Here is a 14,977-nt window from a genome sequence, read left to right as displayed (position 1 = left end):
CGTCAAGTTTGAACCTGACGTGGAGATAAGCACTTTTCCACGTCAAAGACGGTTTTTATAAATCTGAGCGTTGGCATGGATTTGAGCGTACGCACGGTCTAAGATCAAATCTGTGCGTAAGAACGCTTTATAAATGAGGCCCCTGCACTCTCATTCTCAAATAGGCTAGTAGACTGTTGAGTGTGGCCGCCTAAGGTCTGCATTGTAGGCCTTGAATGTTAGGCTATTCCTCATGTTCGCTTTGGATTAAAACGTCTGTTAAATGAAGAAATGTAGCCTATAGCTTAGCCTAAAAGTAAATGTAAGCGTTAGATTTATGGTCAGAGGAAGTGAAACCAGTGATGTCACCTACGAGGTCAAGGTCCTACTACTTAAACTTAAAGACACATCCTATGGAAGTCTACTTCAATGTACAGTATAGGTAATGTGTTGGTATCATGCTATTTATTCAGTTAGGACGGGTTCGGGTTGGAAGTTAAAGATATGGTTACACCTGTGTGTAGACGGTTAGGCTACTTGGGAGTTCAGGCCTTTCCTAACACAGACGGAGAAAGAAATCATCATAAACACAGACACACACAAATATAGGCTTCTACCTCAATCCAAGTTTAATAAAATAAATATCTTAATTAAATTGCATGTTCGGTGTGTTGAGAGAGAAAGGCAGGGGGTGGTTTTGGGCAAGTTCAGTTTCAATCATGTGACACTTTCATTATGAAAACAGGAAATTTAAAACAGCGCAGCCTATTTCGACATACAGTCGTCTGTGATAGCCAGCTGAGGTAAGAATGTTTAACGATCTCTTTTGCCATAGGCTATTGATTTCCCTCATACGACCAATAATTATTTTGTAATATAGGCCTACTTTAGGCATTTTAGAAGTTACAATGTAGCATAATTTTACTTTCGTTTTTATAGGTCACTTCCTCAGGTAATGGTAGCCTATTGTCTCACTGTCTTTCAAAGACAATTCTACGGCAGCACTGTTGTTGTCAATATGATGTTTCTTAGATATAGATCAATCAAACAATAAACCATTTTTTTAAGAGAGAAAGGGGCTTTCAGCAATTAACCAAATTTTTGTTATGGCTTTGTCTGTCAAAGTTCCTTTTGTGAAACCTTTCCTCATATCCTATTGGAGTCAGGTTGTTGTGTAAGCTAAACTGACATCGCCTGTAACAGTTCTCCATAAATAAACTCCAGGAAAAAAGATAATTCAATCTTTTAATTAGTAGGCCTATGTCAGGTGATGATAAAGTTGAACATGTTTTTTTTCCATTGCCATAATTTGTATATGACACCATTCCACTGTTGAAAATGCTTAGGTTTGAATTTCACTTCTGTCTTCTCTAATCTTATGACATTTTTGTGGAGTCATGGTGTGGCTGAACTGACCATCACATCATGCCACATGACAGGAATATTTCTATAACGCTCTGTCAGGGCATTAAGCTTGTCTCAGCTCTGACAACACTTCCTGCTTAAAACAGGTCACATGCAAAGTTGCCAAGTTACCAGGCTCAATATATTTAGGGAGAGTCTGTGAATGTTATCAGAATTGGCTTTGGGATCTCTGACCCTTGGTAAACACACTAGGCTTATAGAAATAGAAGATTGAGAGAACGTTGACACTGCTTGTACATCCGTGGTGAAATCGCTGTGTATCTTTTTGTTTTTTTGTTTTTTTCAACCCTGCAGTCACAATGCTGAGGTGTGCCTTGATTGTTGTGGTGTGCTTGGCGGGGACGTCAGTGGCTTTAACAGACTCATCGCTAGACCTGCACTGGCACCTGTGGAAGAAGACGCACAACAAGGCCTATGACATCGAGGTCAGTTTCTGTCTATAAAGTTACTCAATTATTGCAATGAAAAGGAGATATTGAATTCTTGACCTCTGTTTTGTTTTGATTGGGATCTTTTATCATTCAACATCAATTACTTTATGACTACAGTATAACTAGATTTACAAGGTTAAGATTGCTGCATGAACTTTGAATAACAGTGCTATTTAGTAGCACAATTCTTGTCGTGGAGGATTATATGTCAGACTATATCATGTAGGACTTGTCATTATAAGATAATAACTATGTTAATGTATGTTACGCCATGTAATAGGCAGAGGATGCTACGCGACGGGAGATATGGGAGAAGAATCTGCAGCTAATTTCTCTCCACAATCTGGAAGTTTCCATGGGAATGCACACCTATGATCTGTCCATGAACCACATGGGAGACCTGGTATGCCGTGTTTGGCCATTAAATATGCCCTTGTCTTTCTTTCCTAAAATCACACTAATCTTAGACCATGACTACAAGCTGTGTCTTTATTCTACCTCATGTGTTTTGAGAAAAACAGATCAGTATATGAAGAGTTTGGTTCCAAAACGCTATATCCATCATTTTAATGAGTTTTCATAAATATCTTTTTCCATTTTGTTTCCAAGTCATTTCAGTAGGCCTGTAATTGGGTATTGTTATTTGATATATCTTTACTCAAGCAAAACAATACAACTACAGTTGATATATTTTACAACTACGGTTGATATATTTTATGAGTTACCCACAAATAAGTATAGATGTGGATATGTATTCGATAGCCTACAGCTGAATTTCTTATGTCTTGTTGAGATATTTCATGCTGAATTCTTGACAGACATCCGAGGAGATTCTTCAGCGGTTTGCGCTGCTGCGTGTGCCCTCAGACCTAAAGAGGGACACCTCAGCGTTCTTGGGTTCCTCTGGTGCACTGATCCCTGACTCTGTTGACTGGAGACAGGAGGGCTATGTCACAGGGGTGAAAATGCAGGTACAGTTACACTAATTAAAGCAACATGTTCGCTTTGGACAAAGGTGTCTGCCAAATCCCATAACCATAACATGTTGTAGTTCTTTTACCTTAAAATAACGGCCTCAAACTCTGATACTGACAATATGGAGAACGGAGTCTCCAACATTGCCAATGTGTGCCCAGAATGCCTGGTATTTCACTATAATGTTATTGCCGTGGGTAGGAGCATGATCCTTTTTGTTGATTTTAAACATATCTTGAATTTCCCCTGGGGATCAATAAAGTATCTATCTATCTATCTATCTATTGGGTACCCCCTTAGTCCTAAATGGTACCCAGTACTTTGAAAATTAAATGGGGAATTCCTACATTGCGCCATTTTCATAGAGACTGTAGGCTCTTTTTGCCTTATATGGTGGTGTCTGGAGTTGGATGAAAAAAAACAATATGGCTTTGTCATATGATGAAATATCTTTGAAAAGGGTAGATTAGGAAGAGGCAAAAGCCTCAACTTCCTCACTATATGTCTTCCCCATTCTTAAGGTGAGTTTTTACTTACAATGTAGTTTATATCACGTTCACATTTCTCCTGAATGTCATATCTGATACTGCAACGTTCGGTTAAAATGTAGTTTATATCACGTTCACATTTCTCCTGAATGTCATATCTGATACTGCAACGTTCGGTTACACTTTACAGTACTTAACAGTATCGACATAAGAGTGACATGACACTATAATGAACGTGTCATAAACAAGTCATAAACATTTATGACATAACGCTTTTCTCATTGTCATTCGTTTTTTGTCATAACAAGTTAGGGTTAGGATTAGGGTTAGGTTTAGGGTTAGAGTTAGGGTTAATGTGTCATGTCATGTCATGTCACTCTTATGTCGATACTGTCAAGTAATGTGTTACCCAACGTTTAATTACATATACAATGCAATACATGAGCAATGTGAAGTTAGTTCTATTTTGAAATTCTTGAAATTAGTATGAAGGTTCCACAAGCTAACCAGCTGTGTCTGTCAGGGTGCCTGTGGGTCTTGCTGGGCGTTCAGTGCTGTGGGGGCCCTGGAGGGTCAGCTAAAGAAGACCACGGGGAAGCTGGTGGATCTCAGCCCTCAGAATCTGGTGGACTGTTCATCCAAGTATGGCAACAAGGGCTGCAGCGGCGGGCTCATGCATCATGCGTTCCAGTATGTCATTGACAACCACGGCATAGACTCGGATGCTGCTTACCCATACCAGGGGGTTGTAAGTTGACACGATTTGTACTGAGTTGATGCAACTCTGCTGCAGGGAATTACTTCTGTAATTGTATTGGTTCCTCTTCCCCTTCCATGTTTTTCTTCAGTATTACAATAGAATAGCATTGTGACATTTTCCATCTCTGGAATCATTTTTAAAAGAGTAGGATGAAAATGGAAAGTAGACATTAGGTGTGCTTTTAGCTGATCACATTTAAAATCCAGGTCAGCTCATCAAATCGTTGGCTGCCAACAGCCAATCAGATTTCACCAGTCAACTGTCACTCTAAGAATCTGCTCACCATCAGTTGTGCCATATTTATTATGTTGCTGTGCACCAGATTTTACAAGATTTAGCCTCAGATTTGTGCAACAGGCAGCCACTTCACATTCGTGACAAGCAAGGGTTTACATGAAACCTCTGCTCTTCCTCTTCTGCTCTTGCTTAGTGTCTTCTGGTCACATTTATTTCTATATCTGTGTTGGGTCATCCACCATTTTTTTATAGTCTGACTATGGCTATTGTTATGTTTATGTTTTTTGTCATCCTACTAGATTTCTATGAAACATGTTCAGGAATATATATTTTTATATGCAGAAATATGTATATTTTTTATAAAGTTTAGCTTCCTGAAGACAGTATGTCTTGAAAGTGTGGGCCACATTAACACACAAGTGTCCACCCACTGGAAGCATTTTTTCCATCTATGGTTGAAGCAGCTACATTTTTGGTTTGTTTTGTTTGTGACAAGTCATTAATTCATGGATTTGCTCTGCCACTGCCAGGAAGGTCCATGCAAGTACAAGGCTGACCAGCGCGCTGCCAACTGCACTAGCTACAGCTTCGTGACCGAGGACAACGAGGAGGCCCTGAAGCAAGCAGTGGCCACCATCGGGCCCATCTCCATTGCCATCGATGCCACTCGCCCGACCTTTACCTTCTTCCGCAGTGGTACGTGTTAAGTATGTGCAGTTTTGTGACTAAAAAACAAAAACATCAGCAGATGAGGTATGTCAACTAAGCATTATGGCGGCGACGATAGCATAGTGACTAACGGACTGGGCAATCAGCCAGAAAAGTTGAGGGTTCAATTCCTGATTGCCACTGTTATGTCCTTGAGCAAGTCACTTAACTCCAAGATGCTCTGGGGAACTGGTCCTTAGAATGAATAAAAGCATCAGCCAAATGAGTAAACTCAATGTTTGTATGGCTTTACAGGGGTGTACAATGACGTGTCGTGCAGTCAAAAGGTAAACCATGGAGTGCTTGCAGTGGGTTATGGCACCCTGGATGGACAGGATTACTGGCTGGTTAAAAACAGGTACAGAACATATACAGCACAATGACTTTCACTCTGCAGTGTGTGTGGACAGACAAATAATAGAGGGATTCGTAGGCTGATGACCTGAGCTAGAGGGAAATCAATGTCACTCATTAACTGTGTTGTTTGGGTTCTTTCCCCAGCTGGGGTGTGAGCTTTGGAGAACAGGGCTTCATTCGCATGGCCCGCAACAAGGGCAACCAGTGTGGCATTGCCAGTTATGCCTGCTACCCAATCATGTGATCGACCTCCTCAGAGAGAACTACCTAAAGGGATTGGCATCTGTATTGTTTTGTGTACTCTTTTACTGTAGCAAAATCTTTAATATTTAGCAAGATCTTTATTATATGTGCAATATGCAGCATAACCACTATACTTTATCATTAAATGAGGAGGATCAGTTTTAGCAAACTATCATGAATGTTTTATTAAAATAATTTCTTTCATGTTGATCTAAGTGCCTTAGTTGTGAAATGGACCTCCATCCTCTGAACTGTAGACTGACTGTAAAACGTTTAGCAAGATCTTTGCTATATGTGCAGTATATATCAACTATACTTCCTTAACAAATAAGAAGGATCATTGTTAGCAAACTATCATGAACGTTTAATTAAAATCATTTCACATTGATCAGAGTGTCTCTAATGATATGAGCCTTTATCTTTAGCTATCACTGTAAGTCCTCTGTTTTTAACCAAAAATTTAGAGCAGAAAGAAATATCCTCTCGATGCCACAGTTAAAAATGACATTTTTTATTTTCAGTGCAACATCACAACAAACAATTCATGAGGTAATCAAGTGATTCTTGTTTTCCAAAATGGGTACAGAATGTCTTGCCTTGATTGATACTTTGAAGTCTAATGATTCTGTATTTGGTTGGTTAGCCACATTGGTAACTTTCACATACACACACACGCGCGCGCACACACACACACATACGCGCGCACACACACACACATGCACACACACACACACACACACACACACACAGTCATATGAATGGTTGCACCACCAGAGTAGGTGCCTACAGGCAAGAAATACCCAAAATAGTTTTGTTGTTAATGTGTTTTTTGGCTTCTTTTAAATATTTCTCATTAATCCACTTCAGGGAAAAGCAACCTTGTACACAGCAAGATCCCCTCTTGCTTCGATTGTCACTCCCATTTGATCTACAGATTTGGCGTAAATGATACTACTGATGGCATAGTGTTCTTGGAGTAAGGCTGACATTCAATAGGAGCACAGCGCTGAACTGAAATGCATCATTTCCAGTGCTGAGAAGCTGAGTTGTTTTTGGTTTTTCTCAACAAAATAGTTTAAAATGATCTATTATTAGTTTCAGGCATCTATTTTTTTTTTTTTGGTTTAGTCTTAAACATTCTCCTCCAGAGAATCGAGTCTAGAGGAAGTCCTCTTGGCCAAGGTACATTTTCCATTATAACCAACAATTACATCATCATCAGATAATTCTGCTGATAATTTGAGCTCCTCCACTGCAGTGCTCCTACTTGAATGTCGTCTTTTGCTCTCATCGACTGAAAAGGGGCTTGATCAGCCTTTGGTTTGGTGGGGATTGATTCCAGCACACAGTTTTTGAAAAGAAATGAGAGACACTCCCTGAAAAGGACGGAGTCTTTGGTTAAGCAACATCTCAGCTACACAAACATATCACACAATTGAGGTAGATGAATTCATCTGTATGTACATAGAACAGATAGGGGCACAAAAGTAGAGAAGTAGAGTGGTTTAGGGTTTTTTTCTGTCACATTTTTATGCTTTTTGGCGCTGGCTGGAGGCATTTTTTTTAGACTACTAGTTATTATAAACATTCCTTGTATTCTGTTGAAAGAGCCTGGCAAATTTGGTGTTTCCCTCCATACTCATCTGTTCCTTCATGGTTATACTGAAGGTCAGTTACACTTTCAACCACTAGATGGCCCCGCAGTGAGTACAATCATTACCAGGCCACAGACATTATCAGACCATCAAAAAAAAAAAATTCAGAAAACATAACCACAAATCTAACCTTTAAAATCCTAACACATCCAACACAGTCTGATTATTCTCAAGTTTGACCAAGTGTGGTTTCCTTTTGGAGGAGCTGTGATTACGGATGTAGACTTGTGCGACAGCAGAGGCTATAAATAGGCCTTCAGACTGCGTCAGACCAGAGCCAACACTACAGCCACAGGCTTTTAGACTGCCGTCAGCCACCGCTGCACCTTACAGTTGTCAGCCATTAAAGTTTAATTCTGCCGCCTGCAAACACCCCCAACCCCCATCCTTCAATTTTTGGGGTGATTCAGCTTCCCTCTCTGATCTGCCCGTCCCTTTGAATGTCTAAAGCCCACGGGTCGGAGCGGGTCTAGACCCCAGACAGGCAGCGTGGAGAGGAAATGCATCGGGGAAAACAAAAAAAACAAAAAAATAAGGGCCCCTTTGAAGTCCGCTGAAAGTCAATGGCCTCTTTTATGGGGCCCCTCTTTCAAGTACATGCTGTAAAAGGGCTCACCCAATATGTCCTCCAAAGGTAACAGACAGACCAAACTGTGTCCAAGCTCGGTGGAAACAAACAAAACCAAAATAAACACACAAAAACAAACAAACAAACAAACAAGCCATCCGTGTCCCAACCCCACCCCTCCTTCTCCACTCTCCATTCCCAGTCACACTGCTCCACAACTCCTTCAGTCTGTTCATCACTGCCAGGAGAGAGATGGGTCCAAATCATATCATGGAGATACTTCATTTGCTGTCTGCATGCATTGTATATATCCATATATATATATATATATATATATACTGTTGAATAATCTTCTCTGCCGTTGCAGAGAGACAGGAGCATAAACACACTCCTGTGGGGGTCTGCTGACGATCACAGCGAATCTCAAACCAATGCGCTATCACAGACTCATCACATTCAAACTAACTTTGGCTTAAGTATTTTAACAATGAGCCATTAGCCAGGAATACAGATAGATTTTTAAACACAGGCCTGTACCGTATGTTTAACAATAACATCAAGGGAGGAATGACACTACATTCAGGGAGGATAATGTTCATCTTTGGTATATTGATGGGGCCCAAAAAGCAACGACAAGAAAAAACAAACGATGCCCCATCAGTCAATGGTTTCAATTTTGCACATAGAAAGCATGAAATAAATAAGACTATACACAGTACATTGGTAAATAAATAATTAAATAGCAAATAAATAGAAATAAATAGAAATAAATACATAAATAGCCATATACATTAATTAGGATTTCTCCATTTTTTTTTCTAGAGACAGGTTTGAATTTTATCTCCAATCAAAGTAGCTGTGCTGTGAATCCTGTGTTCTTCATGAGGACAGAAAGTTAATAATACTATAGCCAGGAAGACCCAGCTGGCTCTCACCTACACTCAAAATGTATTCATATAAATGGAAAAGTGTGCTTCAAATCTGTACAAAGTAACAGAGCAACATTCCTTCATTTCAGAGAGATCTGACAAAAAAAGGGTCATATAAAATCACACTTTGGTGCAAAAACGGCACAGATTCTTCATATTTTGCACCAGAGCTGACCTATATAGTCATGTTCCTGCAGGCTCCTCCACTGACTCTGAAGGGGAAGCCTCTTATAACTCCTCCACCTCCAGTCCTCAGATGGAACAGTATCCCAACAAAATAGTCCACTCTTTGGGAAAATAATCAGTAACTCTACATCCATTAGTGTAAATGGGAAAAAGGATATTCTTGCCCAGGGTGAACACAGGATCAAATCATGAGGTCTAAGTAATTTAAGCTAGGGAATGGCAACAAAGGTAGCAACCTATGAGCAGTCCGATGACCCCCTGGGTATTATAAGTACAACTCAGCTAGATCTGCATTTGATCTGGTGTTGGACCCAGCTGAAATTAAGTAGAATTTTACAAAAACGCATGCCTGTGAAAAAGGCCGTATGCTGTGGCGTCCCCTTACGCGTGACCTCCTGTAGAACTACACAGAAAGCAGGCTCACACCACACACCTAGTATCACCTTGTCCACAGAGGACAATAAACTTTGGTTTGAAAGTGTCCTAAAATTTATGCTAAAAACACAACAAAGCAAAAAAAAAAAATATATATATAGTCTGATCGTCTAATTCCATAGCTACCTCGCTGGTCCACAACACCCAGCCTCCATCTTTGAGATGCAACCACTCTTGCTCTTGTGGCCGGCCGGGCGCCTGGCAGCTTGGCTGACTTCCCCAATCTCATCATGCCGTGCTGCAGGAGACGGCCGAGGAGGAGGCGCTGGAGCCGGAGGAGCCCGTGGAGGACGGCCGGCCCTCCTCGACCCACTTGTTGTGGTTGCGGCGGCGGGCGTTCATGAAGAAGTTGCTGACCGTGCTGAGCTCCAGGCCCAGCTGCTGCGAGATGGTCACCTGCAGGTCCTTGGACGGACGGTGGTTCTCACGGAAGATGGCCAGAAGTGTGCGGCGCTGGAGGTCGGTGAAGACCAGGCGCGTGCGCTTGGGGCCCTGGTTGCGCTCCATCTTGCTCTGCTCCTGCTCCTTGCGTTTGCAGGCTGAGGGGAGGGGGAGGTGGAGGGGGAGGCACAGAGAAGGCAGGGGGTGCAGATGAGGCACTTGTTCAGGCAAGCATTTTTTGAGGGATGTGCACAATGTTTTGAATAACACACCACACCAATACAAAACAACCAATGAGAAGCTATTTACTCTTGCACGCTACAGAAGGACAGAGAATGGAGATTTTAAAAACTCTACATACCTCTTGCCTTATTTTTTTATCTTTGTAATATCTTGACATTATAATATCTTATTCTTCGTAATATCCTGATGATATTACAGTTTACAGTGTATCTATGTATGTATACTAGCCTATACTGTTTTTTATGTGCTCCATCCATCGATCCATCCATCCATCTACAGTATCTATCTATCTATCTATTTATCTATCTATCTATCTATCTATCTATCTATCCATCCATCCATCATCCATCCCTCCCTCCCTCCCTCCATCCATCCATCTATCTATCTATCTATCTATCTAAAGGGACAGAGGGAGGAAGCAGTGGATGCGGTCGGGTGGGGAAACATCTTTGGTGGAGGGGTGTGCACAACGTTTTGAATAACAGAGCGATAAAAACATCCAATGAGGAATTGCTTCACTCGGATGACTCGGGTGAGTGTTAAACACTATCCTCCTTCTATCATTGCGTATTGATCATTGTCATATGAGACCCTTGTGAAACAGGACCCTGATCTATATACACCGTCAGCCAACCATAATAATCACCAACACTCTCAATGTTTGTTGCCAAACCAACAGAGCACACAAACTACAGTCGCACAATGCCGAGGCAGGCAGGCTCAGCAGATGTTTACATTGTAGACATATCTACAGTATTGTACTGTATGTTACTCTATGACACAAGAGCACAAATGTATCTTCATTTGCAGTGATTGAGGCTGTGGCACTTGTTTATGTGAGGATGTAAGAGGAAGCGTTTTAGATCTGCAACATTAATGCCAGTGCTGTTTTTGTGTCCAAGGTTGGTGTTCCAGCCCTTGCCACAAAATCACCACAATCAGCACTGGCAAAACAGGACATCTTACAAGGCGTCTGGTCTGAATGTCTACATATACAAATAACGTACAGCAATATTCAGAGACTAGAGAATTCTCTTAAAAAGTACCACACTGTGTTACACACTTGTTAAACAGGTTGAACATTTGTGGGTGTACTGCACAGCAAGTACCACAAATGAGAGCTGTGAAACATCTAATAAAATACTGAGTTTTAACATTACATTTTTGTGAGATGTCTCCTCGCTTGGCAGCATCACTTTACAACCCATACAGTCAGACACACTTACCCTCACACACACACACACACACACACACACACACACACACACACACACACACACACACACATGTCCCTTCACAATCATAACGCGGCGCCATTAAGTAAATGCTTCCTTATGTTGTAATCATGTGTAAAAGGCTGGAGATTACTATGCCATAAATCCAAGCAAGCCGGCCACTCTCGATACATAAATATTCCCCCACAGAGTTCCTATGATCGTGGGAACACCTCCTAATCGTGATGTATGTCCCTGTCTCATGTTGCTGAAACGTGATCGAAAGCCCTTTCCCTGCCCCCCAGTATCTAAGTACCCCCCTCCCACACACACACACACACACACACACACACACACACACACAAACCTCCTCCACCCCCAGTGCCCCCACCCCACCTTACCACACCCCCGTCAGCCCTCCTCCACCCCCTCTCTCCTGCCAACCCCCTCCCTATCTCTCCCCAGCTCGGGCCCACCCCCCACTGATTTCTTGGGCCAGGGGCTGATAGAAATTATTGATTAAATCTGCGCAGCGCAGACTCCTCGACCCACAGAGCCTGTTTAACTCCTTCAGCGCCGAGGCGTTCAGCAGAGGAAGCGACCACGAGAGAGAGAGAGACACGGACACAAACACACAGCCAATTGTTTTCATGTTTATGCAATGTGTTTTCTTTCTAGCTAAGTGCGATTTCCTTAGCTGTGAGCTTAAACGTGCACTGAATTTAGCCATTTCCTAGTGTGGGTGGCGTTTTCTCTCCCCCCTAGGCTTGAGAATGTAACAGGCACTGTAGGGCTGGGTTAACACTTAAGCCAGCTTCTTCTTTCCTGGGTTTTAGATCTGAAGAGGTTCTCAGGTTTTTAGTGGTTATCATAAAAATGGCTCTTTACCCAGGGTATGTTGAGGGCCAAGCAATGATCTCTATTCAATGGTCCAGAGCCCTCCTACTGACTAGATGCCATTCATGGATGAACTGCCAGACATCCAATACAGCATGGTTCATTACTGCATTTAAAAGATGAGCACAGCATATTTACAACAAAGCTTAAATATTCACTTTTGGTCAGTCCCTATAAAAAAAAACTTAGAAATAAAATACAAGAAATATCACAGCACCTGGAGCGACATGCCTGTTTTAAAAAAGGCTTGGGTGACAAGTCTTTCATAACAAGCTCTGCAGTCCAAACGGTTACCTAATCGGTCGATGGAAATACCTCACAAACAAGACAGAATAAATCTAAACGGGCCTTTTGTCGGACTACCGTGTTCGGCTGAATCATCTCGAAAAAACCCAGCTGTGGCGAACTTAGACATGCTTAAGATAGGACGCGTGGGGTGCTGCGCATTCTAATTTCTGCCTCGATTTCCTGATGTGCTTGGAGGTGCATGCTGGCCAAGCACAGTTTTTTCCCAAGGAAATCAATAGAGGCTGGTAATTAAACAAAGGGGCTGACCAGAGAAGCCAGCCCTCATGGAAAGTAGGTTATGTAGAAAAAGTACAGGGGTGTCCACTTAGCCCCTTTCCCCAAGATGTAAATACACGCGGGTTTGGAAGCCTATGCCTCCCTTCCGTCTGCTCTTAGTGAGCCCACACCCACCTCTCCATCTACAATGTCTGTACAGAGGAGCTCAGCAAAGGCTCTTCTGACAAACAATGGCCACCACCAAGTCTTTAGTCTTGTGTATTTAATCATATATTTCATAAGATTCAGAAACATGCTTGTTAACTGGCTGTTACAGACCAAATGATGTGTGCTGCGGACTGTCACTTGCAGCAGGCGCCTATTGATGTATTTTGAGAGCAATGCAGCTTATTTAATACGTATTTGTTTCTGTGCAACTCAGTGTAGTGTCATGCACACTGCATAGATTTTCAGCTCCAGTCATGTCACAACATTGCAATGCACAAGCCACGGAAATATCAGGTTTCTGTAAATGCATGTTTGCCACATTCAATGCATACTCATGGATAAAACACAGAACCCTCTGGGGATTGCAGACTTTGTAAACACCTTCCATTATGAATCATGTATAAAAATTGGTACCATTGGTGATGAACCAAAAACTATTTACCATGACAATGCTTAGTAACCTAATAATAGCAGTTATAGCACATGCAACCTCACACACGGACACACAGAAGCCCTGTATCTATCTGCCCCTTTCATCTAAAATGCATTCAAACATGTATAGCTAGCAGCTGCAGAGTTTTGGCCGGACTCCACTACCTCCAATCTGAACAATGAGATGAGGTTAACCTCAGGCCAGCGGTGACTGCGTCGCCCAGGTGAGCATGAATCAAACGACGAGAGGTTAGCCTCTCTCTATCACCCGAGCATAGGACACCCAAGACATCACCATCACAAGCAGCACCATCTCACCTTCTAGCCTCAAGGAGGCCATCCGCTGGAACTCGGGCTCCTGCAGCCAGCGGGACATCCTCTTGAAGGTCTCCCGGCCGGACTTGAGCTTGCCCCAGGGCTTGGGGTTGCGCAGCAGGTCGGACAGGGTGCCCTGCGAACGGGAGAGCACCCTCTCGGCGAAGATGGCCTGCGGGATGCTGTAGCGCTTCAGCTCGTTGATGATGCGCTGGGCCAAGTCTTTGGTGTTGATCTCCTCCCCGCCGCCGGAGCCTCCACCGGTGGATCCGCTCTGCGAGCCGGACAGCACGCCGTCGCTGGGCAGCGAGGCCGAGGAGGAGGAACCGACGGCGTGGAACTCCCTGGCCTTGGAGGCCTGCTGGCTGGACAGGTGCTGCTGGTAGTGCTGGCTGTAGAGGTGCGGGTGGTAGCTGCCGGCCGGGTGCTGGTGGGCCTCCATCTTGTTGAGCTGGTGGCCGAGCCCGTGGTCACCATGGAGCACAGGCGGGGACATCTCCCGGCCGAAGTCGGCTGTCCGGCAGTAAATGCCACCAGCGCCGCCACCACCGCCACTGCTGCTGCCGAGGTGCATGTCATGGCCGCTGGAGAGCATCTGTCCAGCGTGGCTGCCCTGGCTGGACCCCAGGCTGCCGTAGCCGTGCATGCTGACCTCCAGGCCCGGCGTGGCAGTGGGTGGCGAGTGGCTCATGCCCAGGTCTTTGCCATATGGGTTGTAGAAGTTGCCCCCAAGGCCACGGTCCTCCCTCATGAGCGTGAAGCTCCCGATGACGTTGCTGACCGGCAGGCAGGGGTGGTGGGGGTGATGGTGGTGGGGGTGGTGGTGGAACTTGTCATCGAAAGGCTGCAGAGGGGTGAGGGTGGTGTAGGTGCTGCCCTCGCTGGTAGGGGTGTCCCTGCCACCGTAGCCCAGGGCCGACATGGACGAGTCAAAGCCTGGGTGCCTGTGGTCGGGCTCCAGGCACATGACCGAATCCCCCAGGGAAGGCCTGGGGAAAGCTGCAGAGAGGTCTCGCGTGTGGAGCATGTCCCTGGCATCCTGTGGGTGAGCCAGCTCCACATGGCTGTGCACAGACATCTCTCCCATATTTCCATTCATAATGATTCAGGCTCTGGGTCAGTGAGGCTCCTCTCTCTTTTGTTGCCAAAACCAGACTTCTTCTATAAATGTTTCTTTTTTTCTTCTTCGCCCACTTAATGCTAGGCAAATTCAACTATCAAATATATCAGGGGTAAAACTATGAAAGTTTATTTCGTCATCAAATGATCAGTAAGAGCAAACAGTTATTCTGTTACCCTCAGCATCTTTGTCATTGTCTCTGGAAAAAGAGCCTCCGACTAGCAGCCTGCCGAACAAAACAAAACATCAGGAAAAAAACATTTTAGC

The 14,977-nt window shown here is 43.6% G+C and overlaps 2 protein-coding genes across 2 annotated transcripts; one reads left to right on the top strand and one right to left on the bottom strand.

Moving 5' to 3' along the window:
* Positions 1-1,488: 1,488 nt before the first annotated feature.
* Positions 1,489-5,991, top strand: ctss2.1 (cathepsin S, ortholog2, tandem duplicate 1). The gene is made up of 8 exons (XM_076280040.1): positions 1,489-1,583; positions 1,699-1,829; positions 2,116-2,238; positions 2,654-2,806; positions 3,822-4,046; positions 4,826-4,991; positions 5,259-5,361; positions 5,505-5,991. The coding sequence occupies exons 1-8, from the start codon at positions 1,547-1,549 to the stop codon at positions 5,602-5,604; spliced, it is 1,038 nt and encodes a 345-aa protein (XP_076136155.1). The 5' UTR covers positions 1,489-1,546; the 3' UTR covers positions 5,605-5,991.
* A 3,613-nt stretch (positions 5,992-9,604) lies between these two features.
* Positions 9,605-14,689, bottom strand: onecutl (one cut domain, family member, like). The gene is made up of 2 exons (XM_076279386.1): positions 13,594-14,689; positions 9,605-9,915 (listed from the first exon to the last, which is right to left on the bottom strand). Exons 1-2 carry the CDS (start codon positions 14,687-14,689, stop codon positions 9,605-9,607), a joined length of 1,407 nt encoding a protein of 468 aa, XP_076135501.1.
* Between the last annotated feature and the right edge of the window lie 288 nt (positions 14,690-14,977).

This window comes from Alosa pseudoharengus, unplaced genomic scaffold (genome assembly GCF_046254945.1).
Source record: "Alosa pseudoharengus isolate Yale_2024_CS ecotype anadromous, Long Island Sound unplaced genomic scaffold, YU_APseudo_1.1 YU_APseudo_1.1_scf_12, whole genome shotgun sequence".
NCBI lineage: Eukaryota > Metazoa > Chordata > Actinopteri > Clupeiformes > Clupeidae > Alosa > Alosa pseudoharengus.
Note: the sequence above shows the minus strand (reverse complement) of the source record. Positions and strands in the feature narration are given on the sequence as shown.